The sequence below is a fragment of the Magallana gigas genome, chromosome 7 (assembly GCF_963853765.1).
Source record: "Magallana gigas chromosome 7, xbMagGiga1.1, whole genome shotgun sequence".
Classification (NCBI taxonomy): domain Eukaryota; kingdom Metazoa; phylum Mollusca; class Bivalvia; order Ostreida; family Ostreidae; genus Magallana; species Magallana gigas.
In genome coordinates, this window is record NC_088859.1 from 3,829,658 (window position 1) to 3,854,269 (window position 24,612).

The following is a 24,612-nucleotide window of genomic DNA, read 5'->3' on the forward strand; positions in this document are numbered from 1 at the left end:
CAACACAATTACTTAATGGATAATCTCAATGCACTATTTTGCATTTCCCTACAGCAGACAACGTTTGTTTACGTTTTAAAACAGCGTAGTTATACACAGTGTAAGACAGAAAAATCTCACACTGCTGTCTCACACCGGACAAACCGATCTCACACCGGTGATAATGCGAGAAAAATATGTCTCAGCGTTCTCATAGCGACCCGCTAAAAAATAATACAGGGATATCATTTATTTCCCGAGTCTTTTGTCAGTGTAAGATTTGTTTTTTTAAGACATTATCTCAGACGGTCGCACACAGCTTACCTGCCGTCTCCACACAACTCAACCCGGGGACAGTGAATATGTACCACTTTAAGCTGTATCCCGCATCTGCACTCTCGAATGGAATGTTCCACTTACGTCGTTCCGCGTGACTGGGGGAGCGATTTTGGCACTACCTATTAATAGAGTGGGATACCCCAGTCTGAGAGATAAGTGTTCGCCCAGTCTGTGAAACTGATTAGTTTGCGAAAAATGGCGACGAGGAGAGCGTACGTCCTCATAGTGCCAACATTACTATTTTACCTCAAATTTTCAAATGGAGAAGTTTTATCGCCACCGTATTTTAACCTGGCTCAGCAGAGGCAGATCTATGCAAGTTCCACGTGCGGGGTGGACGTTGTGGGGCCCGAGCTCTACTGTCGACTGACAGGGGCTAGTTCAGAGAATGGATTTGCCGACCCAGAGCGCGAAATCATCCAAGGACAGTACTGTGATGTGTGCGAACCCAGCCTCCCCGAGAAGCGGCACCCTCCCCAGTATGCTATAGATGGCACGGAGCGCTGGTGGCAGAGTCCGCCCCTGTCCCGGGGGATGGCCTACAACCAGGTCAACCTAACCATTGATCTAGGACAGGTAATGTGTAATTCTGTACTCTAAAATTACTTAGTTTACATGTATATGTATGTATGCATGGTAAGCGTTAAACTGTAATAGGTGTCAGACTCAGCAGCGAGTTGGCCGCATTTTCTAAATCCGTTACCATGACAGCTGCTGATAAGAGATTTTGGCAGAAGCTGTGTTATCAGCAATTAGGATCAGGGTGTATACACAAGCTGAATGTCTAATACCTACCACAATAAGTGTACACTTGAGGCTTGGAACCCCTCATTGCTGTCCATTGTCTGCAAGGTTTACCTGGCTTCATCTTGACTCTAGGTGTGAAATGAACAGCTCTCAATCATAAAAGTCAGCTGGCAGGACCTACTGAGTCAATCTAATTATGGGCCACCTCGGCAATAAATAATAGGGTTATGATTTGTTATTCTTTACTGTGATCTTGATCCCATTCAGTGGAGGAAATATAAATACAATCTTACATAACAGTCCTTGTTTATCAATAAAATTATACCTCTCAGGCCTCAAGTGTCTGTTTGTTTAACTTTTGAGAAATGTCACAGTATGTTTAAAGGGATTTTTATTTGGAAGCCCTTTGTCCAGCCCAAAGGAATTTTATAGAGGATCTTAAAATTACATTAACATGGTGGCAAGAGAAATGTTATTATTCACAAGGGCCTCCTGATGTCATATTTTTATATTAATATTACAACTTATTACTTTTGAGTTATTTTAGTCTATACTGAATCCTTTATGATTTCCAATGTACATGAATATACAAAGAAACCCAATTTTGTTCAACAAGTAAATATTTTAAACAAGTATTGTCACTGTTTTAGATCAAGAACTTTAGAAATCAGGCCTGATAGATATTCATTAAATTATTTGTCTGCTGTGAAATTTAATATGAAGATATTTGGAAATCTTAGAAATAAAAAATCAGCACTAAAAAAAAAGAAAAAATATCCATTGAAAGCATGAAAGACCCCATCCATCCACACTAAATTAAAAAACCATACATAACCCATATATATGTATTCTCTTTACATTTTTGTTATTAGGAATTCCATGTTGCATATGTCTTCATCAAAATGGCAAACACGCCCCGCCCTGGGGTGTGGGCCTTGGAGAGATCTACAGACTTCGGTCTGTCATGGAAGCCATGGCAGTACTTTGCGGACACCCCAAGTGACTGTATGAAGTTCTTTGGGGTACAAGCTGACCGGGATATATACGCTGATGATGCAGTCATATGTTCTACCGAGTTCTCTAAAATTGTGCCTCTTGAAAATGGAGAGGTGAGTTTTTTTTTTAAATAAAAAAAAACCAAAATAATTTATTACACGTGGCCTCTGTAGCTAAATTAAAGACTCCTTTTTTTGTAATATGAAATTGCTATAAAATTTCTTGCTACAATAAAAAATTATTTTCCCTTTCTCAGGCCACTTTTATTTTACTAAACGAATAACAATTGTATGAATAACTTGATATGTAAGCCTATTGTTTCAGTTGTGAATGTAACTATTTGTCCCATGTGCAAAAGTGGGTGATTAAGTGAGAAATTATTTTCTTTGTGAAAAGAGCATTGAGTTTCATGATAAGAAATGCCCCAGTTTATAATATGAAACAGCTGTATCTGATTCAGTGATGTGAAACATTCCAGCCACTACTTGAACATCTTGTTAGCTCACACAATGCCTCCCTGTGTATATATGTGAGAGTGTGTGTGTTAGTCAGTAAGATTAAAGCACTGCAGCCTGGTCAGTGGGTGCATGTGTTACTTAAGACTCCTGTAAGTCCGTGAAACCCAGGGAATGTCACGACGTACTGACAGAGTCTGCAGTCTGCTTTGTCAGCAATGACACAGAGAGACTGTCCACTAACTGTGGCCATGGGTCAGTGCACTGAGTGCAGCCAGGGTACAAACACGGCCAGTCCACTGTGTCAGTGATAGCAGACCACTCGCTGACCCAGCTCTCACAGACGTCAGCCTAGAGATGTGCACTACTTGTCATCGAATCATTGACGGGTGCATATCTAAATACATGTATCAGCCGTCAACACTTTAAATATCACCTCCTTAACAATGCATTGCTGGCATGATTTAAATACTTTCCTCAACACCTCCGAGGAATTTGACATTAAAGCTTAAATTTCATTGAGAACAAAGTAGCAATTGATAAATGAAATCTTTTAGCCCTGATTATGGTAAGGCCTGCTTTTCATGTAAGTGTGGCGGTGTCTATCAGCAGCTTACTCTGATTGGCTGATAAGCTGGAAGTGCCTGATCTCCACAGCATAGCCCGAATCCACTGAGAGTCTGTCCTATTGATAAGGGGGATTTAAAATTAATGCTGTAGAATAAGGTTGTTATGATTTTATAAGAAAATGTTAAAAGAACCATGAAATTACCATTAAACTTGGGTTTCTTATTTCCCTTTGTCCTTCACTGGTAACATTGTTTTCAAGGACACATTCTTTCAATGTCTTAGAAAACTTTATATACTGTATTATACAGGGGTTTTTATTTCTGATTGTGCTTTGGTATGGGAGTGTGTGTGAGTCTGTGTAAGTGTTGCCACATTACCCCTAGGTAATCCTCTTATCATCATGGCTGCAGTACCAGAGATCAACATCTCTCTTAGTGCCTAAAAGTTTGGTGATAAGCAAGATAAGAAAATCTCAGAGGATCAGCTATAATATGCAGAGAGAGAGAGAGAGAGAGAGAGAGAGAGAGAGAGAGAGAGAGAGAGAGAGATTTTCAAGTAAATCAATGTAAAAAAAAAAGCATTTATTTTGATTCTATTTGATGAATAACTATTCAATCCCTCTCACACTAGTTTTGCCAATTTCCCCTATATATAAAGTTAGACAAATGAAGATCAAATACTATTAATAATTTACAACTCCTTAGATAGAATGGTGTTCTTGTTGAATATAGACAATTCTCGACAGTGCCAAACAACATAGCACTTATTTTCACAGGTTCCATTGTGGAGAACTATTAATCAGCTGTTAAGGTAGCTCCATACTCGTAAAATTCTCTGAGGAAAGTTGAAAAACCGAACTGATTTCGACTTAATAGACTTAAATGTCATCAATTGTTAGAAAAAATATACATGTCATCGCACTTTTTGAGCTGCCAGATAAACATAAACTAAAGCATATTTTAGCATTAGAAAAATGTTTTTTTTTTTTGTTTAAAGTAAAATCTTGTAGGCAGAAATTTGTTTTTCTTGTTTAATTTTAATGTCAACTTTATCAGGAAACTAAAATTACAAAAATATTTGAAAATTGATTGTTGGAATAAGAAAAACTAAAGCATTTAGACATACAACTGAGAGAAAAGTCAGAAAACGAGTTATTTCTCCTTTGCATAGATAAAATATATGAAAATTTGGAAATTTAGTATAAAATTAAGTGCGAAAATATCTTGAACCTATCAATAACTCTAATTACATCCATGTAATTATATTCACATAAAATAAATAATACTATCTTGCACAATTTTTAAAGAATTCAAAGTTTTACAAAAAAGTGTGACATCACAGAACACTGGATCTACTCTAACACTGTATCCTTTGGATTTGATTTTGTTATATGATATCAGTATACAGAGTATTGAAGATTTGCTTGCATTTGCTCCTATTTTTTTTTTTTTTTACACACAATTCAATTGATGTAGAATTATCAAATATTGGATATTGCTTTTGAGTGATTTTAGATTTTTACCATTATATATGATAAAATAACTAAAACTTGGAGTATTTTTAACCGTACAGAAAATTCTAATTTGATTTTTTGGGGGATCTATGCCATTTTGAACCCCCAAGTTTTGCAAAACTTTAATATACACATGTATCACTGAAACAGTTTATTTTAAACATTTTGCATGACTTTTTGTAGTTATAAAAGAGAATAAGAGATATCCGTAATTTAGTTGGAGTTATGCCAATTTTGAACTTAGAAATTTAATGTCTGTCAGTTCTGTTCCTGTAAGACAAACTGTACTATAAACTCTCAACAGAATTTTTACGAAACTTAAAGTGAATAAGGATCTGATGTATATAGATATGCATGTTTGCTAAAATTCTGATTCAACATTTATTTCTAAGAGTTATGTTACTTTAAAATAGTTCCTACTTGTAATTCAAGCAATCATTGTCATTTAGTATGTGTTGGATTGTCAAGCAGTTTGCAAGCATGGGATATTTGAGCTTTGCATGCTCATTCTCCCAGTATTGGAGTTTAATTTCTAACAAGGGAGACAATCAGCTTATCCTTAAACAGAAGATGTCATAAACTGTGCGCTTTCTGGTTCAGTTGTTTAGTGCTTGCACTCATTGGATTGAATGTTTTAGAATTTCTATAAACAAATCTTTAAGATTTCTAAACTTTTTGTTTTCTTAGAAAAAGCTCAAATGTTTGAATAAAGCTGTGTCTCTTTTAAGAAGAAATTCTCTCTACATCAAAACATAATACTGAATGACTGTAATCATTTTGTAAGATTTCTTTCTACATGCATTGTTTTGGTCGGTAGATTGTGGTTTCCCTGGTCAACAATCGCCCAAGTGCTCAGAACTTTACATATGCCAGCAAGCTCCAGCAGTGGACCAAAGCCACCAATGTCCGACTCAAGCTGCTCCGAACCAAGACGTTACTGGGTCACCTGATGGCAGTCGCCCGACAGGACCCAACTGTCACCCGCAGGGTAGGGATGCTTCTGTGTAGTCTGACCAACATTGTTTTATACTCACAGTTACCAAAAAGACTCGGTAGATAATTAAGTTTGGTTTGAGTCAACATGCATATAATGATACTTGGTTTGAGAGTTCTGTGATATACAAAGAGCAGTATACATGTATTGTGCAATCTCAAGTACAAACAATTATTAATCATCAAAGAAGAATAAAAGTAAAAGGATGGAAAATAATTTGGATTCATATTTTATCATTTTGTCTTTCTAGTACTTCTACAGTATTAAGGATATTTCCATTGGAGGCCGATGCGTGTGTAATGGCCACGCCAACACGTGCGACAGAAGCGACTCCAATAACCCTAACCTCCTGGTCTGCTCATGTAAACATAACACATGCGGCAGCCAATGCGAGACTTGCTGTCCAGGATTTGTCCAGAAGAAATGGAAGCAGGCAAGGGCAGACAAAATCTTCATGTGTGAACGTAAGTTATGTTTAATACTTCATTGTTGTTAACCTAGTTATTCATTTCTTATTACGTGTTAACAAATCGGAGATTATTAGTTTTAAAATCCAAGCTTAGATCCAATCTCTATGGTTTAATATTAATTAAGTATACTAGATAGCCTGTATGCTATCAATTGTAGATATTTTATACTGATATCTATAGTACACATACGATATAGTGACAATTTGTATTTTTGTTGTACAGCCTGTGAATGTTACGGCCATGCCACCAAGTGTCTCTACGACGAGGAAGTGGATCGGCTTGGACTCAGCGTGGATATGTACGGAAATTACCAGGGAGGCGGAGTCTGTCAAAACTGTCAGGTGAGCCAGACTGCTGACTACTGTCACTCAAAAAAAGCATTAAAGATATGCCAAAATGCAATATGCTGTACTTTTTAATTCAATTAAATGATGAATTGATGATTTCAGCACAATACGTACGGTATTAACTGTGATAAGTGTGCGGCTGGTTACTACAGACCCTACGGAGTCCTGAAGAACGACACAAACGCATGTAGACGTAAGTGGAGGTGTTCATTTAATGCACTATCTGTAGAATGCTGGGTAATTAACTGTGACTGAATGACCTCTATGTATGACCTTTGACCTTTCAGCCTGTGACTGTGACCTGAACGTTTCTACAGGGGAGTGTGAGGAAGGGTCGGGACGATGTTTGTGTCGCAAGGAATACACAGGCCTCTATTGTGACAGGTAAGTAACTCATCATTAAAACCTCGATGTTTGGGTACACAGAACATGTTCCCAGGAAACAGTATTGTGTGCCTTGTTTCAGTAAACAGATAAAGTAACTGTTGTGATGTTCCTTCCTTTGTAGTTGCGCCCCGGGATACGAAGGTTACCCCACCTGTGTTCCCTGCCAGTGTCACATGAACGGTACAGATGGAGAGATCTGTTCACTAGAGGGGGGCCAGCCCTGCCCCTGTAAGGAGAACTTTGTGGGTAACCGCTGTGACATGTGTGCCTCAGGATACTACAACTTCCCAGAATGCACTCGTAAGTCTATTGTCTAAGAGATTTGCAGGGTGTATAGCATTTTTCTCCTGGTGGAAGAAATGTACGATCTTGATTTGTGAAATTTGGTGTTAATGACCTACTTTTGTGGTCAATTTCAGCGTGTGCCTGTGAGACATCCACTGGAGGATCCGCAGACAACAACTGTGATGTGGAGACTGGGCAGTGTCCGTGCCAACTTAACTTTGCCGGCAAGGAGTGCAACCAGTGTGCCCATGGCTATTACAATTACCCAGCATGCACCTGTGAGTCAATGACATCATCAACAAAGTATTTTTGAAATAAATCTAAAGATTTTTGACAGAATATCTTTTTAAATACATGTAGTTATGTAGAGATATTGAACACCTATATCAGTTATTGCAAATTAAAAGATGAAATATGAATTTGATTTATTTAATATAGCTATCAAACTTTCATACAAGGCACATAAACTGTAGTTGGAGAGCAATGTTAAGTGATAACTTGAAATGACTAACAGAATAATCAGTATAAACTGTAGTATCAATGTAAATACATTGTGTGTGTTCCAGTGTGTGACTGTGACTCGTCGGGAACGTCGTCGGAGATCTGTAACAAGACAACAGGCCAGTGTCTGTGTAAGGAGAACTTCATGTTCCCTCGCTGTGACCGCTGTGCACCTGGTCACTATAACTACCCCACGTGTCAAGGTCAGTCTCAATCTTACATCAATGATCTGGGAAAAAGTTGACTAAAACTCAAACTTTTGGAACTGTGTTGATTAAGGTTTTGACCATTTGATTACAAAGTATACTACAGTGCATCTAAAGAATATTGGAATTAAAGATTATGTTGAGCGTGGGTAAATAAACTGGTAGTCATTATAATCATATATTAGTATTTGTGTGTCCAGCAGGTTAATGGAAACATCTAAAATTTTATTTTTAAAATTTTATTTATACAAGTACTCTATTGTCTGTGTTAGAAATAATAAGTTTATTTACTGGTATATGCACTTGTCTATGTTATATATAGTGAGTTTATATACCGGTAAACAACTTTTTGTTTACAGTGAGTTTATCTATGCAACATTTTGTCTATAGTGAGTTTAGAAACTATTATAATATTTTGTCTATAGTAAGTTTATATATATTATTATGACATTTTGTCAACTGCAGAGTGTCAATGTGCTGAGCCGGGCTCCATTGAGAAGGTGTGTCGTGAGGATGGTCAGTGTCCATGTAAACCAAACTTTGGAGGGCGTACCTGTGGCAGGTGTCATCCAGGCTTCTACCGCTACCCAGACTGTGCTTGTAAGTACGAAACCAGCGAATACAGCACCTGATGCAAGAATAATGCACTAATGCAGTTAGAGAGTAAATTGTACATCATGTGTCTCAGGGATGTTTGATTGAATTACATGTATAACATTAAGCATCTTTGGTTGTGTGATTAAATTGGTGCATCGCGTGTCCTTATTGTGTTTCAGCCTGTAACTGTGACCGGTACGGATCGTACGGAGAGACCTGTGAACAGTTGAGTGGACAGTGTGAGTGTCGCCTGACCTTCGACGGTCTGAGCTGTAGCAAGTGTAAGGAGGGATTCTACAACTACCCCATGTGTGAAGGTATCCTGTGTTAACTGTGGATTCATATGATCAAATCAAATTAAATTGATTCAAGTGTCAACAAATTCTTTAAAATCTGTTTTTTGCTCATTGTGAAGCTGTCTTATAACTGTAAATTTATTGACTCAGTATTGATTGATTTTGATTTGTAGAATGTAACTGTAACCCTGCTGGAGCCAAGGAGATCCCGGGGTACCCCCTGGGAGGGTGTGGTGAGGTCATCAAAGGTCAACTGTGTGAGTGTAAGGAGCGTGTGATGGGAAGGATATGTGATCAGTGTATGCCCGGCTACTTCAATTTGGACAGAAACAACCCACTGGGCTGTGAAGGTAGGTCCTCGTCCACTACCCTATCTATCTCTGTTGGAATATGAGTCTCAAATTCATGAAAACGTTAACTTGCCCTAAGGAGGCTGGGTATCATCAGATTAACCATCAGATCTGCCTATATGCAATGCCAAACGATTTTTACTACAATAAAAAGATCTAATCAAACTGAGCATCTTTCGAAAATTTCATCAAAATCGGTTGAGTATAAGCGAAAATATTCCGATAAAACCTGAATTCTTACCTGAACGGTTTACTGAAACGCGCGCTTTTTTGTCTACACAGGCTGTGACGTCACAACTAGGACAGAAATGATGTTTTAAGCTGTAAAATTTTATTTTGTAAAGTAAAATTCAACATATATTAGCTTTGGAATTAAGTATTTTACGAAATATTTATGAAGAGCTTTACTTATTGAGATCAGTTTAGTCTAAAAATGGCCCCAACCATCAAGCTCTCTTAAATTAAATGTCTAATTATTAACATTGTATCAGTACATATTTTTCTATTAAAAAACCACTACTGAACTTGTGTTTTCTGCCCTGTTTTATGAAAATTATGGGAAAATGCACTGTTTATGACCTCACAATTAACCTTTTGAAAGTCTAAATCACTTAACTATTTATAGATTCTTAATTCATGGGTATTTTTGTGTAAATAAACGTTACATTTCAATTTTTTGTGATATTTTAAAATTCTCTCTAAAACAGGGCAAAATATGTCTGAAATTGTACCCAGTTCTTTACATTTAACAGATCCAATCATGGAAGGTTTTATTAATATTCTATGAACATTCAGTAATCTTTTGTGTTTTTGAGCTGTGATGAATGAGTTATTTCCCTATCAGAGTGCTCCTGCTATGCCCCTGGTACTGTGGCGGGACTCAACATGTGTCACGCATCGTCAGGTCAGTGTACCTGTAAACTGGACGTGGTCGGGCGGCGCTGTGACACCTGTGCCAGTGGATTCTATGGTCTGTCTGAGGCCAATCCATTTGGATGTACAGGTATGTACTTCATAATAAAGCAGTTAGTAGTTATTGCCAGTAGACTGTGACTTATCATGGTAGCATTGGTTGAGCAGAAATAAAGGACAATCTATTTGCTATCTTTAGAGTGTGATTGTGACAGTGGTGGATCCATCAATCTAAGGTGTGAGCAGAGAACGGGACAGTGCCCCTGTAAGCCGCGAGTGGGTGGCAGGCGGTGTGATGTGTGAGTACTACTCAGGGACTCAGTAATTACAACCAGTATGTATTTGAGTGACACTGAATACAAGGTATTAACTTTGTGTTGATTGTTATTTCATATTTTCAGACCTGAGAGGAATCACTTTTACCCTACCCTGCAGCAGTTCAAGTATGAGATAGAAGATGGGCACACTCCGGAAGGATCCAGAATAAGATACGGCTTTGATGAGACATTTTTTCCCAATTTCTCCTGGAGAGGTTATGCCATTTTGACAGCTATACAGGTACTAGCCACTAAGAGCTCATGTTATTTACATGTGGTTCATTATCGTTCATATAAAATTAAATTTATCAACCTTGGCAACTTTTTATTCTTTAAGTTATTTTGATTTCAGCCTGAGGTTGAGATGGACATTGAGATCAAGAAGCCCAGTTTGTACCGCTTGATTTACCGTTACGTCAACGTAAATAACAACATTCTGCGAGGACAGGTGAAGCTTAAACCACACAATCCGACAGATGTCACCCAGAGCAGTGAGGTCTTCTTTCAGGTGACCACGGAGCCAATGTTTGTAACCGTGGGCAGTGGGAGGGACTATGAATTTGTCCTGAATCCAGGTCGCTGGACTGTCTCCATCAGCTCCCCCGATATCCTACTTCTGGTGAGGATCTTTGTAAATTGTTTGGAAATTTATGCAATGATTTTGTTGATCTTACTGTAAAAGCTTTTCTCTATATTGGACCTCAATTCAGCAATAAATACATGTATTTCTTAATTCTTTTTTTTGTTGTTGAACAGGACTACATGGTACTAGTACCAGATGCTTACTATGAGGCCACAGTTTTGCAAGAGAAAGTTACTCGTCCATGTAAAATCCCTGGAGATCAAGGGCCGTAAGTAGTGTTACACCAGCTCAGATTTCCTTTGAATCGGATTTTACTACAGTTTATGAGTGGTAAATGATCAGCTGGTCCATGAATGTATTACAGGTGTGTATCGTATGGGTATCCCGACCTGGAGACATTCCCCACTGTCATTGGAGGATCAGGATTCGTTATAGACCGTAACGGAAGCCAGATCCCGACCCAGGTGTTCCCCAATCAAATCATTCTGGATGAGCTGGGAATCCCCACTCTGGCCCAGCTGGACAATAGCCAGGTAAATATCATTTTCTCAATATGTTATTGGCAACACGTACACGTATATCTGGAGTCATATATGTACATTTGGGATATAGCAACCTCGGCTGAATATGGATATTGTCATGAAAACAATTGTTCATTTCCTCAATTAAACATTTGCAAAAAAAGAAGACATATACATGAAATACAAGGTTTACGGTAATTGTTACAAAGTTCATCACAATGAACAGCAACCAATGCATTCAACACAGTATAACAATGGCTGCTGCTTTTGATGACAGTTTAATTAATATGCACATATTTGTGATAAGTTTAATTGATATGTTCATCTTTGTGATATCAGCGGGAGTTGAACCTAAACCTGCGAGTTCCCCGGCCTGGAGATTACGTGCTGGTGTTCAACTATTTCGCCCTGTCCAACAGATCCCAGGAACTAGACGTCGAGGCCGATGTGGACGGACAGACGACCCTCGGCACTGTTCTCCTGTACAGCTGTAAATACAGGTAATCCAAGCGTTTACATCTCATTTGAAACCATTCAAAAAGCAAAATAATTGAAATAATGGAATTGTTCTTTAATTATATAAATGTATGTTTATATATATTTACACTGCTGTATCTGTTTTCGTCCGATCCATTAACAGCGTGCTGTGTAGACAAGTGATGAAGAACATTGACGACATGCCCTCCGTGATCACCATTAACGACACCATCAATATACGTGTTACAGGCGACCAGGATGTGGACGTGGCCATCGTAAGTGTTACACCTTTGTAAACAAAACAGAAAAAGAGCATCTGTGCATCTGTTTTGTTACACTATATATTTATAATGTCTGTCTGACTGTGTTTCCCAAGTTTTTTTCCACTGTTTTATGTCTGTATTTCCAATTAAACTGCCTGTACATTGTAAGTATAGTTGTTTTCTACAAATCGCTGCCGTATTCTTCCCCTTTATATATTTTTCTGTCTGCTTACAGGGGTCAGTGGTTGCTATCCCATATGATGAGTGGTCCCTTGGATTCATCCGACCAAGCATCATCTGTATCCGCATCAATGGAATGTAAGTATTACATGCAAATCACTGGAAATGACATATACATGCCCTATAGAATCTAAGGAAACAAACTGTATTGGAATCTAGGGAAACAGTGTGCATTACTTGTGCTTGATCTCTCTGTGTTTGCTCTTGCTTTCAGATGTGTTGTGTCGGGATACACCATTCCATCCAGCGGTCTGAGAATTGACTTTGAGGATCCACCAAACTCAAACCTGATTGCCACCGTGGTGCCAAGTCACATCACTGAGCAAGGACTTATTGAACTGAACAACATTAATGTATGTATATTATATGATTTTAAATACATCTATATAAAAGATGATCATGATGAAAGAACATGTACACTGTAATTTAGGCAACTATCAGGTGCTGTAACTAAACTGAACTTAACATATACATTTTTGTTCATCCTCCTTTGTCATGTATTTTGTTTCATGCATTTCCTGTATTTTTTTTCCTGTATTGTACTCATTCATATGTATTTTTGACCCATTGTTTGGTAATGTATATCTGTATTTTTGTCCTAATGTCCCCAGAGAGTGGTGGAACTGACAGGAAACATCCGCACGCCCGGTCAGTATGTGGTCCTGGTCCACTTCTACATGCCCTCGACCGCCGGCGCTGACCTTCCCGTCACCTTGTTTACTGAGGGATTCCCCCCAATCACAGGTAAAAATAGCTTTTAGATTACTTATTTATGAGTTGCATTTATTGAATGAAATACATATTTTTTTTTATAACAATGACTTGTTATTGTAGGGACCTTTAAGCCTCGTTTTTGCCCAAGTGTCTACGGCTGCCGGAGTCAGATTGTGTTTGATGGGACAGTCAGAAACGTGATTTCTCTACAGCCCGGCAACTTTACGATCAGGTTCAACAACACCATGGGACGAAACATGCTGTTGGTCAGTCTCACGAATATTTGTCACAAAAATATAATTTTTCAGGATCCCTAGCCACTTAAGAAATGATTCTTTGCCGTAAAACATTTATGAATATAAGATCATTTAGAAGTATGATTTTTGTAAAACATTGAATGATTGGGCCAAAATAAAATTGTTTCTTTGGAATTGCCTCCCGCTTCATTGAAATGCCCTGGATATTTTTATTTTTTTACCAATTATTAATTGGTTAAACTTCCCTCCCTCCCTTCTGGGTCTATAAACCTCCAGGCGGCAATTCCAAACAAACTTTTTTTAAAGTTGACCTTACAGGCCCTTTTTATTTATAATACATGTAGTGCATTTACTTGAATTTAGACCCTCTATTATACAAGAATATATATAATATACAAGAGTATAGACCCGTGTATCATATATGAACTCAAGATAATTGAGGTAAATATTTGAATGTTTCTGACTTCAGGATTATCTGATGATGATACCAGTCAAGCAGTTTTCCCAGTCTGATTTGAACCCACAACCTATTGACAACTCGGCTCACTTCTTGAAGTGGTGTGTGGGGCCAGGATTTGTTCTTGTGTGAGTACTGAGGCTATTTTCAAAGTTGTGAGACAGCCAGTGATCATTATTATTTTACAAAGGGAAATTGAATGTTGTAGACTCAATTAATGTATATTAAAATAATTTAATTATGGTTGTAACGCGGCATTTGATTGGATAGAAAAATTTAGTTAAATTTGTATAACCTGGTTTGCACGTCACAAGACACGTCACAATGCACCGACGTACTAATTCACTTGACGTTACGTTTGAATTTTGAACAGATTTATATCATTTTTAAAAGAAAAACGGACTCAATTTGTACAGCAAATTCCAGAAAATTAAATTATAAGGAATGAACTCAATGTCTACCCATATTATACTCGTATAACCTGGGTTGGAGCAATTTACGCTTTTTTATAATCCGCTTCGCGGATTATAAAGCGTAAATTGCCCCAACCCAGGTTATACGAGTATAACTTGGGTAGACATTGAGTTCATTTCTTAAGTGTTTTTATAAATCTGGTAAACTTTGTAATTGTTATACAGAAAGAAAATGTTTATTTTTAGTTATAGTATTACTATAAAAGCACTTCGATCATACCTACATGTATGTCTTTGTACTGGTACATTTCAGGGATACTACATGTATTTAAGACATTTTTATCAGATGGAAATTGATAACAAGTGTAAGGGTTAAATTTAAAATTTTTTGGTATAGGAATTTAATCAAGGGATATCACAAGGTTTTCATATGTAAATTGAATCATTACATGAGCTGTTGATTGAATCATTACATGGGCTGTTGATTGAATCATTACATGGGCTGTGAGAGTTTTTTGTGTTGTTTAAGGAATGACACGGAGTTCTGTCAGTCAGGCGTGTACACACTGACCACGGACTTCAACAATGGTGGCCTAGCCTGTGGCTGCGACACGGATGGCTCGCTCAGCTTTGAGTGCTCCAACTTTGGAGGGCAGTGTCAGTGTCGAGACAACGTGATTGGTCAGAAATGTACTCAGTGTCGAGAGGGATACTATGGATTCCCACGCTGTAAACGTAAGTAGCTCTGACATTTTGATGTTAATGACATGTGTGTGTTTTATCATACATGAAATCTACATGAAGTTCTTATTTCAGCTTGCAACTGTCCCTATGGAATGTGCAGTCCCTTTTCCGGTGAATGCATGTGCCCCCCGCGGGTGACAGGAGAGCGATGTAACACCTGTGTGCCCGCTACCTATGGCTTTGATCCTCTAGTGGGCTGTACTGTAAGTCAATCCTTCTTCTCTCATTCTATGATATCAATGTGTGGAGTGTGATGAATATCATAATGATATAAGTAACAGAATGATATGATCACATTGTCAGAGAAATTTTTGAAATAAGATAATGTTGTCTCTGTTTCTTTTGCTAGAAAGTTTAAAAAGGTGTCCTATTTTGTTTGCAGGAGAAGGAATATTTCTATTCTAACCCCAATTTGTTTCACAGAATTTTACTAGTAGAGAGACCACAGGATTTTTACCACAGACTGTTTGTTTTACAGGACTGTAAATGTAATGCTGAGAGTGTTCCTTTTTACAGGACTGTAAATGTAATGCTGATGGTGTTCCTTTTTACAAGACTGTAAATGTAATGCTGAGAGTGTTCCTTTTTACAGGACTGTAAATGTAATGCTGAGGGTGTTCTGCTTTACAGGAATGTAAATGTAATGCTGAGGGTGTTCTTTTCCCTTTACAGATCTGTAAATGTAATGCTGAGGGTGTTCAGTTTTACAGGACTGTAAATGTAATGCTGAGGGTGTTCTTTTTTTACAGGACTGTAAATGAAATGCTGAGGGTGTTCTGTTTTACAGGATTGTTAATGTTATTATGAGGGTGTTCTGTTTTACAGGACTGTAAATGTAATGCTGAGGGTGTTCTGAACCGGGACATGAACTGTGACCAGACCACTGGACAGTGCACGTAAGTTACAGCATTATAAACAGGACAATGTCACCTCTGTAGGTATCACTGAGAGTGCTAGATAAGAGTTAGAGACCTGTTGTGTTGTAGGTGTAAGGACAATGTTGGGGGCCGTAAGTGTGACTACTGTCTGGCCGGCTTCTACTCCTTCCCGTACTGTTCTCCGTGCAGTAACTGTGACAGCCAGGGTACACAGGAAGAGATCTGTGACGCAAGCAGCGGAGCCTGTTTGTGTAAAGTAAGTCATGTATAGAATATCTGTGTGCAAACTAAGTCATGTTCATAGAAAGTGTGTGTGTGTGAATGAAGGAAAGTGTCACTTAAACAGAGGAAAAATATTTAAATCACCATTATCTAATTGGTCACTTGTGGTTTTCACCTGTTTATAGGAGAATGTAGCTGCCCCTGACTGTGATGTGTGTGAACCAGGCAGTTTTAACCTTGACCCCAGGAACCCAAAGGGCTGCACCAAATGTTTTTGTTTTGGGACCACAGCCAGGTGTGACAGTTCCACTTTGGTCTGGGGAACGGTAAGTTGTACAGCAAATCCTCATCATCCTTGTGTGCTGCGTGCACTGTTATTTGTTTCAGGATGATCAGAGTTTTCATTATTTTTCCTCAGCACAAGAACATGCTAGGGTGGGCTGTCACCAACACAGTGGAGGGCTCCCTGAGAGAGTCGGAGACCATCATAGCTGTCCTGGAGTCAGACACCAAGATCGTAGACCCGGACCAGGCCATGTACTGGATCGCCTCGGCCTCCTACCTCGGGGATCAGGTGAGACAGCTGGACTTGGGGCATTCGCTGTATCCTGTTCTTCTCACCTTGTAGCATTTAATGCATTTAGAACTTGTACAGAGTTGATCTCATTATGTCAGCACTAAAACACTGTTTGTCTGATGGGAAAAAACAACATGCTGCTATTTCCAGTTCATGAACAGCAATGCATATTTCGAGTCAGTCAGTTAATTCAAGATTTGAAAATTTCAGCTCAAGTCCTATGGAGGTAAACTGAGGTTTGAGGTGTATTCAGTTGTTCCTAGAGAAAACGAGACAAGCCTGCCTAGTGGACCTGACATCATTCTACAGGTAAACAAACAGACCAAACATTGCAGTGCGAGTAATTCACAAGTTGTTTGCATGGCCTTTTGGTTCTATTGGAGATTTTCTGGTTTTTTGTAGGGAGGAAATATGACCTTACATCACATATACCAGTCAAAGCCAGAACCCACCACAACCTACCCAGTGGAGATTACACTGAACGAGGTCAGGAATACACGTACATTAGTCTGAATGAAGTACATTTGTGAATCTCTGTGTGAGGTCATTTACTCTCAATGATGTACATTCTATGCAAAAACATGCAGACAAGAAATACATGTACAAGTCTACTCTTCTTCAAACCAAGTCTATTTTCCAAACAACCTCAAAAGCTGACAAAATCCTTAAATAAAAATTCATTTTTTTTTTACCAGAAATTAGATGCCATTTGCTTTAATCAAAATTATTTTCAAATATTCGTACACAATGCTAACCCATTATTAATAATTAACGTCATCTTGATGGGTTTTTTCCAGTACAATTTTGTGCGTGGGGAGGATGGACTCCCAGTGTCGAGGGAGACCTTCATGATGATATTGGTGGACATCACAGCCATACATATACGGGCCAACTATTTCTCCCCCACAACTGAAGTCAGGTCAGTCAAACACTTTTAGAAAGGCTCAGGGCAACTTGACAGGAATTTGGAATCAAAAAACAAATCTAATCTTGTCCAATCTGGCTATAGGGTGGTTCCAATTTTTTGCCATGTTAGAAATGAATGTAATAAATCAAAATTGGAGGATACTGCAAATTTGTTGCAGAAAGATTTTGATACCAAAAAAGAAAATGTTTACAGTACCTCCTGACAAGTGAGTTTTAGTGGTGAGAGATTGAGAGAGGTTTCTGACTTTACAGGCTGATGAATGTAGAGCTTGAGCAGGCAGTGGAGAGACAGGGTGAAGGGACCCCAGAGAACAAGGACGATGGAGGTGGCTCCTGGTTTGGGGATTGGTTTGGTGGTGGAGAACAGACCACCCCTGCCCCCCTCCCCACCGCCATCAGTGTGGAGCAGTGTCAGTGTCCCATGGGATACATAGGGTCCAGCTGTCAGGTAAAGATCGGAAATTCCAAGGGAACAAAATATATGATAGGAATCAGGATCCAATATTAATCCCTGCTGTGTTGAATCATTGCATATCATTCAAGTTTATGAACTTTTACACTAGAGAGTATGAATTGTGTTTTTTTCTGTCAGTAAATTCAGTGATGTTGTCAATTTACAGGACTGTGCCCCCGGCTACTATCGGTCATCCAAGAGCCCGTATCGCGGGGTCTGTATCCCGTGTAGCTGTAATGGCCATGCTGATTCGTGCGATACTGAGACTGGTGAATGTCTGGTCAGTACTTTATGTAACGTTGTAACGGTCTTTGATAATTCAAAAATTGAATCTGGATATTTAATGATGAATTTTTAACATTTTAACAAAACATTTGAAAAGGTCTGCTGTTGAAGATTTATTTTATCAAATGAATTTCTTTCTGTAGAACTGTAGAGACAACACAATGGGAAAACACTGCGAGGAATGCTTACCTGGTTACTATGGCGATGCCTTGACTGGAGTCTGTCAGATTTGTAGCTGTCCATTGCCCATAGAAAGTAACAAGTCAGTATCTATAAAAGACTCAGTAACAAGTCAGTATCTATAAATAGACTCAGTTACAAGTCAGTATCAGAAACTCAGTAACAAGTTTTTATTATGTTACTCTTTAGACCATACTATTTTATCATTATTCAATAACAATTTCTTCTAAAGATGCAGTAGGAGTTAACGCCTCTATAGACTCAGACTCAAGTCACTCTCACATCACACACAAGTCAAGATAGCTTTATATACGTCTCTAACAAATGTAACAAGTTGTCGTTTTATTTATTAACTGTGAGTGTTGTGGGTGTTGCCTTTGATTTTGATTAGTTTGATGTTTGACCTTTGATCTGTTATAACTCTGTGTTTACAGCTTTGCCTCTGGGTGTAATGTGTACGAGGGGAGCGTGTACTCCTGTGACTGCCTGCCCGGGTACACCGGATCACGATGTGAACAGTGAGTGGCAAACAGTTACATGTGTATTATCATCTTAAAGACAAGAAAATTCATAATTTTATAATGACTGGCAGAGGATCTTGAAATGCTTAGTTAAAGGGATGTCTATCCTTCAGGTGTGCCCCTGGTTACTATGGAGACCCAACTCAAGAAGGAGAAGTATGTCGCCCATGCCAGTGTTCGGGTAACATTGATATGTCTGACCCCGAGGCGTGCAGCCTGTCCACTGGGGAGTGTCTTAAGTGTCTCAACAACACCATGGGACCCGGATGTGCCTATTGTGAAGACTGGTACCATGGAGACGCAGTAACCCTCAAAAACTGCCAAGGTACCCCATCCATTCTGTGACTTACTGAAGAACAGGTGAAGACGGTGGAATTTTTCTTACATGTTGTAACATAATTTTTGGTTGTGGTTTTAGCCTGTACATGTGACCAGTGTGGTTCTGTGTCATGTGACCGCGACTTGGGATCCTGCCAATGTCAGCCAAATGTGGAAGGTCTGAACTGTGACAGATGCAAGGTCAGTCAATGAATGGTAAACCAGAAGTCTTTCAGAAATCATTGTATGTACATCTGAATTTCCAGTGGTGAACTAATCCTTTCAATATTTTTTCTGCAGCCTGACACGTATGGATTTGATAGCTGTGCTGGATGTCGGGATTGTAACTGTGGTCTCGCTTCAGTGAGCACACAGTGTGACAGTGTTACGGGTCAGTGCATGTGTATGCCAGGAACAGAAGGCAATTACTGTGACCAGTGTTCTGAGGGATTCTGGAACTACACAGCTGCTGGCTGTCAAGGTAATCATCTAGGAAATCAGTAATCAGATGCCAAAAGATGCTTTACTGAATGAGAAATGAATACTGAGACTTGCACCTGTTTGATACTTATAACTGTACATTAACAGTGTGTGAGTGTGAGGAGGATGGAGCCATCACATGTGACAGAGTCACTGGCCGGTGTCAGTGTCTTCCAGGGGTCACAGGAGACCGCTGTGACAGGTGTCTCCCAAGATACATCCTGGTCCCCAACAAAGGATGTCAAGGTCAGTTTATGAAATAATGGAGGATTTTCTTAAGAAAATGATTCAAGTAGAGTTCTAACATCAGTGGCCAATATTTATTGGTTCCTAGCTTTGAATACTCGAAAATGACCATTATTTCTTGGTTCCATGTTGTGATGTTTTTCTGTTTTGATTCCAGCCTGTGACAGCTGTGTTCACATCCTGCTGGATGATGTGTTGTGTACTGTCATTGGTTCCTGGTTGTAATGTGTATATATCTCTGTTTTTTGTTCCAGCCTGTGACAGCTGTGTTCACATCCTGCTGGATGATGTGGAGGCCTTACAGAGGAGCACCACCAACCTGTCCACCACCCTGGAGTCTGTGTCCGTCGGCATGTCCGCCAACAACCGTCTTGAGGAAATCAACCAGGCAGCCATCAACCTCAGGGTAAGACAGCCATTTAGTGGTGGTACACTGTGCTATTGTTTGCTGCTGCTAGGCTACTTCTGATGTGTACCTATCAGTTACACTGCCTGTTTATGATAGTGATGTGTACTTGTATTTAGCCTGAAGTGGATGCACTGTTAGCTGGACCACAAGACATCTCCCTGGAACCACTATCTAAGGAACTCTCAGAGGTTCAAACTCTGGCAGATGACGGCAAGCTTCAGGTAGAATCATCAACTCTTACAGCAATCTACAGATTTATTATCTTCATTCACCAACTCAATGTATAAAGTTATAAAACCTACATATTAAATATGCTCACAACTTATTTGATAGGACCAGATCCATTAAATAGGCTTAAAATCTCATCAAGTAGGCAAACTAAATCATTGAATTAGGATGTTTGGTCTGGTAATTTTGATTTTGGTTGTGATGCCATTTTTGCTCCGGTTTCAGTCGGACAGGCTGAAGACTAGGGGTCTATTCCTGACAGATGAGTCCAAGGATCTCCTGACCGCCGCAGACAACATTGAGGCCAAGACGGCGGAAGTAAAGCGCGAGGCTGACGGTAAGCATTTACCAGTACATGTAGATGTAGGGGAGTAAGAATGTACATGTCCATAGGCGAGTAAGAATGATGAATTGGAGTAAATACCAGCAGATGTTTGTACTTACACCTTGTTGGTTCACTTCCACTATTATCACAGGCTTGCTTATTTTACAAATAGAATTAAACACAAACTTTTCTTAGTTGCTGATTCTAAATGTACTTGCAAATATCTTAAAGTGTAACAAAAGTTCCTGAGCTCTCTGATACTGGTGTTCTGTTTTCCTCCTTCAGAAGTTGTGCAGTATGCAGAGAACATCTTGAAGCAGATCTATGAAGGAATCAAGATCGCCAACATTGACACTGCCATTCAGGACTCGAGAAGGGTCCTCGACCAGATCAAGGCGGCCAACTTTAGCGGCAATGCTGAGGAGTGTACTACAGAGGAGGCGCTAGCCAAAGAATGTAAGTGGTGAGGCCTGGGCAGGGGAAAGGGGGAGAGATCTGTACACTGAGCATTGATTGGTGAAGAAAATTGCGCAAGGTCTCCTTCTTGTCAGTTCAGATCAAATGTCCACATCTTTCTTATTCGCTTGCTATGATATCAATACTGCCTGATTTCAGTGCTGGCACAAATGAGCTTCTGGTTTGCCAGTGAACAGTCCAACAGTTCTAGAGAAACCCTGAAGGAGGCAGAAGATATCATAATGAGGCTGTACGATCTCCAGAGTAACGCTAGGAACTCGGACAGGGAAGCAGACTCAGCTCAGGACCTCGTTAATGACCTCAATCAACAGACAATGAGCATACTCAAGGTAACAACCTCAAATAGTGTTCATGTTCTTTTATTCAATTCAGAAATTGGTTGATTTTTATGCCCAAGCAATTTCTCTGGCAATGATTTGAAGGATAAAGCTACTGCACTTCAGAAAAAAGTCATATTATATCACAAATTATTAGAAATTCCAATAACCAGGTTTAATGAATTTTACTGTTAAAGTATATTTTCTATAAGTATTTTATCATAGCCTGATGTTGGTCTCATTATGTGACATTTAGGTGAGACTGGGGACCCTGGATATGTCAGAGAAGGACGTCCAGATGCTGCATTCCATGTCAGACAACCTACTGATGGATGCGCGGGAAGCCCTGGGTGTGTCTAGTGACGCAGCTTACGTAAGTCCAAACCATCAGTCTGCCGTCTGGTGGTGTCTTCTTAGTGTTCATATATGAGATGTCTGATGATTAACAAGGGCTTGGATATTTTCTACCTGCTGCTCTACAGTCCTTTTTAATTCTAAATTGATTATTTAAAGAGTAAAATTTACAGTTTTTAAAATTGACAGGCTTTTGTAGCATTTGAAGTTAGCGCTTTCCTTTTTAATGTTTTTTAAAAGAAATTAATACCTTTTGTTTTCAGGAAGCTGAGACCCGGGCCTCACAGATCGATGCAGCTGTCGGAAGGATGCGTGATTTTGTGGGCAATCTGACCAGTGGTCTGGAGGAAGCCATCGTCAAGGTCAACGAGAGTCAGGAGCGTGCCCAGTCCCTGTCCGAGCAGGCTCAGTTCCTGGAAAAGTGCGTATCAAAGCTTTAATATTATAATAAGGTCCTGTTGTAAACAATCCATCAAATAAATAGCTTCTACATGTATATAAAAAAAAGACTTCTTCCAGACGTATTAAAAGATTCCGATTTTTTTCTGGTGCAGTATCTACACAGACACGAGGGAGACTTCTGCCAATGCTCTTAATGCCGCCAGTGCTTTTCAAGGAATTGTGGACGCCATTGATGATGCTAATAATGCTTCCCGTGTAGCTCTTGAAGCTGCAAATGAAGCCCATGGAAAGGTCAGTGTTTATTCTTTCGGTCAAATATTAGGTCAACCTCAGTTCTGCGAGCCACTGATTTGTGTATCCATTTTCACATTGTTTTTTATTTAGCGTACCTGTATTGCAGAAAAATGAACCAATCTTTGCACGTGATTTTTTTCTTTTTCACAGTCTAATGGTGTAGGAGAGAGTTCCCAGAATTCCAAGGGGAACAGCACAGCTTTACTGGAGTCAGCTATAACTCGTCTGGACAGGACAGAAGTGGGTCAGTATCTATAAAGAAGTGTGTCAGTATCTCTATAGAAGTGTGTCAGTATCTCTATAGAAGTGGGTCAGTATCTCTATAGAAGTGTGTCAGTATCTCTATAGAAGTGTGTCAGTATCTCTATAGAAGTGTGTCAGTATCTCTATAGAAGTGGGTCAGTATCTCTATAGAAGTGTGACAGTATTTCTATAGAAGTGGGTCAGTATCTCTATAGAAGTGGGTCAGTATCTCTAATGACTCTATAGAAGTGGGTCAGTATCTCTATAGAAGTGTGTCAGTATCTATATAGAAGTGTGTCAGTATCTCTGTAGAAGTGGGTCAGTATCTCTGTAGAAGTGGGTCAGTATCCCTATAGAAGTGGGTCAGTATCTCTATAGAAGTGTGTCAGTATCTATATAGAAGTGTGTCAGTATCTTTGTAGAAGTGGGTCAGTATCTCTGTAGAAGTGGGTCAGTATCCCTATAGAAGTGGGTCAGTATCCCTATAGAAGTGGGTCAGTATCTCTATAGAAATGTGTCAGTATCTCTATAGAAGTGGGTCAGTATCTCTATAGAAGTGTGTCAGTATCTCTATAGAAGTGGGTCAGTATCTCTATAGAAGTGTAACAGTATTTCTATAGAAGTGGGTCAGTATCTCTATAGAAGTGGGTCAGTATCTCTAATGACTCTATGGAAGTGGGTCAGTATCTCTATAGAAGTGTGTCAGTATCTCTATAGAAGTGTGTCAGTATCTCTGTAGAAGTGGGTCAGTATCTCTGTAGAAGTGTGTCAGTATCCCTATAGAAGTGGGTCAGTATCCCTATAGAAGTGGGTCAGTATCTCTATAGAAGTGGGTCAGTATCTCTATAGAAGTGGGTCAGTATCTCTATAGAAGTGGGTCAGTATCTATATAGAAGTGTGTCAGTATCTCTGTAGAAGTGGGTCAGTGTCTCTATAGAAGTGGGTCAGTGTCTCTATAGAAATGGGTCAGTATCTCTATAGAAGTGTGTCAGTATCTCTATAGAAGTGGGTCAGTATCTCTATAGAAGTGGGTCAGTATCTCTATAGAAGTGGGTCAGTATCCCTATAGAAGTGAGTCAGTATCTATATAGAAGTGGGTCAGTATCTCTATAGAAGTGGGTCAGTATCTATATAGAAGTGTGTCAGTATCTCTATAGAAGTGTGTCAGTATCTCTATAGAAGTGAGTCAGTATCCCTATAGAAGTGTGTCAGTATCTCTGTAGAAGTGTGTCAGTATCTCTATAGAAGTGGGTCAGTATCTATATAGAAGTGGGTCAGTATCCCTATAGAAGTGTGTCAGTATCTCTATAGAAGTGGGTCAGTATCCCTATAGAAGTGGGTCAGTATCTATATAGAAGTGGGTCAGTATCCCTATAGGAGTGGGTCAGTATCTATATAGAAGTGGGTCAGTATCTCTATAGAAGTGGGTCAGTATCTCTATAGAAGTGAGTCAGTATCCCTATATAAGTGGGTCAGTATCTATATAGAAGTGGGTCAGTATCTCTATAGAAGTGGGTCAGTGTCTCTATAAAAGTGTGTCAGTAT

At 39.2% G+C, this 24,612-nt stretch overlaps 1 protein-coding gene across 2 annotated transcripts in view; it reads left to right on the plus strand.

The window, feature by feature from the left end:
• Window positions 1-293: 293 nt before the first annotated feature.
• LOC105335256 (laminin subunit alpha) overlaps window positions 294-24,612 on the plus strand; it is a 43,861-nt gene continuing 19,542 nt past the window's right edge. Inside the window, exons 1-52 of one of the 2 annotated variants that reach the window (XM_066065027.1) lie at window positions 294-894; window positions 1,938-2,174; window positions 5,417-5,587; window positions 5,844-6,057; window positions 6,286-6,404; window positions 6,513-6,603; window positions 6,698-6,794; window positions 6,919-7,097; window positions 7,217-7,360; window positions 7,649-7,786; window positions 8,255-8,389; window positions 8,566-8,703; window positions 8,856-9,032; window positions 9,877-10,035; window positions 10,144-10,243; window positions 10,346-10,502; window positions 10,614-10,880; window positions 11,018-11,112; window positions 11,209-11,377; window positions 11,705-11,865; window positions 12,006-12,117; window positions 12,341-12,423; window positions 12,560-12,698; window positions 12,957-13,089; window positions 13,180-13,325; window positions 13,786-13,901; window positions 14,716-14,921; window positions 15,003-15,133; window positions 15,756-15,826; window positions 15,917-16,064; window positions 16,216-16,356; window positions 16,449-16,604; window positions 16,818-16,916; window positions 17,010-17,093; window positions 17,405-17,526; window positions 17,787-17,982; window positions 18,155-18,268; window positions 18,417-18,535; window positions 18,888-18,971; window positions 19,088-19,299; window positions 19,393-19,493; window positions 19,593-19,773; window positions 19,881-20,018; window positions 20,273-20,424; window positions 20,544-20,648; window positions 20,881-20,992; window positions 21,266-21,436; window positions 21,596-21,786; window positions 22,031-22,147; window positions 22,392-22,549; window positions 22,683-22,821; window positions 22,975-23,068. In XM_066065027.1, the coding sequence (XP_065921099.1) occupies window positions 514-894; window positions 1,938-2,174; window positions 5,417-5,587; window positions 5,844-6,057; window positions 6,286-6,404; window positions 6,513-6,603; window positions 6,698-6,794; window positions 6,919-7,097; window positions 7,217-7,360; window positions 7,649-7,786; window positions 8,255-8,389; window positions 8,566-8,703; window positions 8,856-9,032; window positions 9,877-10,035; window positions 10,144-10,243; window positions 10,346-10,502; window positions 10,614-10,880; window positions 11,018-11,112; window positions 11,209-11,377; window positions 11,705-11,865; window positions 12,006-12,117; window positions 12,341-12,423; window positions 12,560-12,698; window positions 12,957-13,089; window positions 13,180-13,325; window positions 13,786-13,901; window positions 14,716-14,921; window positions 15,003-15,133; window positions 15,756-15,826; window positions 15,917-16,064; window positions 16,216-16,356; window positions 16,449-16,604; window positions 16,818-16,916; window positions 17,010-17,093; window positions 17,405-17,526; window positions 17,787-17,982; window positions 18,155-18,268; window positions 18,417-18,535; window positions 18,888-18,971; window positions 19,088-19,299; window positions 19,393-19,493; window positions 19,593-19,773; window positions 19,881-20,018; window positions 20,273-20,424; window positions 20,544-20,648; window positions 20,881-20,992; window positions 21,266-21,436; window positions 21,596-21,786; window positions 22,031-22,147; window positions 22,392-22,549; window positions 22,683-22,821; window positions 22,975-23,068 (7,600 nt within the window). In that variant the 5' untranslated portion in view covers window positions 294-513. The remainder of the gene's footprint in view (window positions 895-1,937; window positions 2,175-5,416; window positions 5,588-5,843; window positions 6,058-6,285; window positions 6,405-6,512; window positions 6,604-6,697; window positions 6,795-6,918; window positions 7,098-7,216; window positions 7,361-7,648; window positions 7,787-8,254; window positions 8,390-8,565; window positions 8,704-8,855; window positions 9,033-9,876; window positions 10,036-10,143; window positions 10,244-10,345; window positions 10,503-10,613; window positions 10,881-11,017; window positions 11,113-11,208; window positions 11,378-11,704; window positions 11,866-12,005; window positions 12,118-12,340; window positions 12,424-12,559; window positions 12,699-12,956; window positions 13,090-13,179; window positions 13,326-13,785; window positions 13,902-14,715; window positions 14,922-15,002; window positions 15,134-15,755; window positions 15,827-15,916; window positions 16,065-16,215; window positions 16,357-16,448; window positions 16,605-16,817; window positions 16,917-17,009; window positions 17,094-17,404; window positions 17,527-17,786; window positions 17,983-18,154; window positions 18,269-18,416; window positions 18,536-18,887; window positions 18,972-19,087; window positions 19,300-19,392; window positions 19,494-19,592; window positions 19,774-19,880; window positions 20,019-20,272; window positions 20,425-20,543; window positions 20,649-20,880; window positions 20,993-21,265; window positions 21,437-21,595; window positions 21,787-22,030; window positions 22,148-22,391; window positions 22,550-22,682; window positions 22,822-22,974; window positions 23,069-24,612) is intronic. The other variant, XM_066065026.1, reaches the window with a different exon arrangement.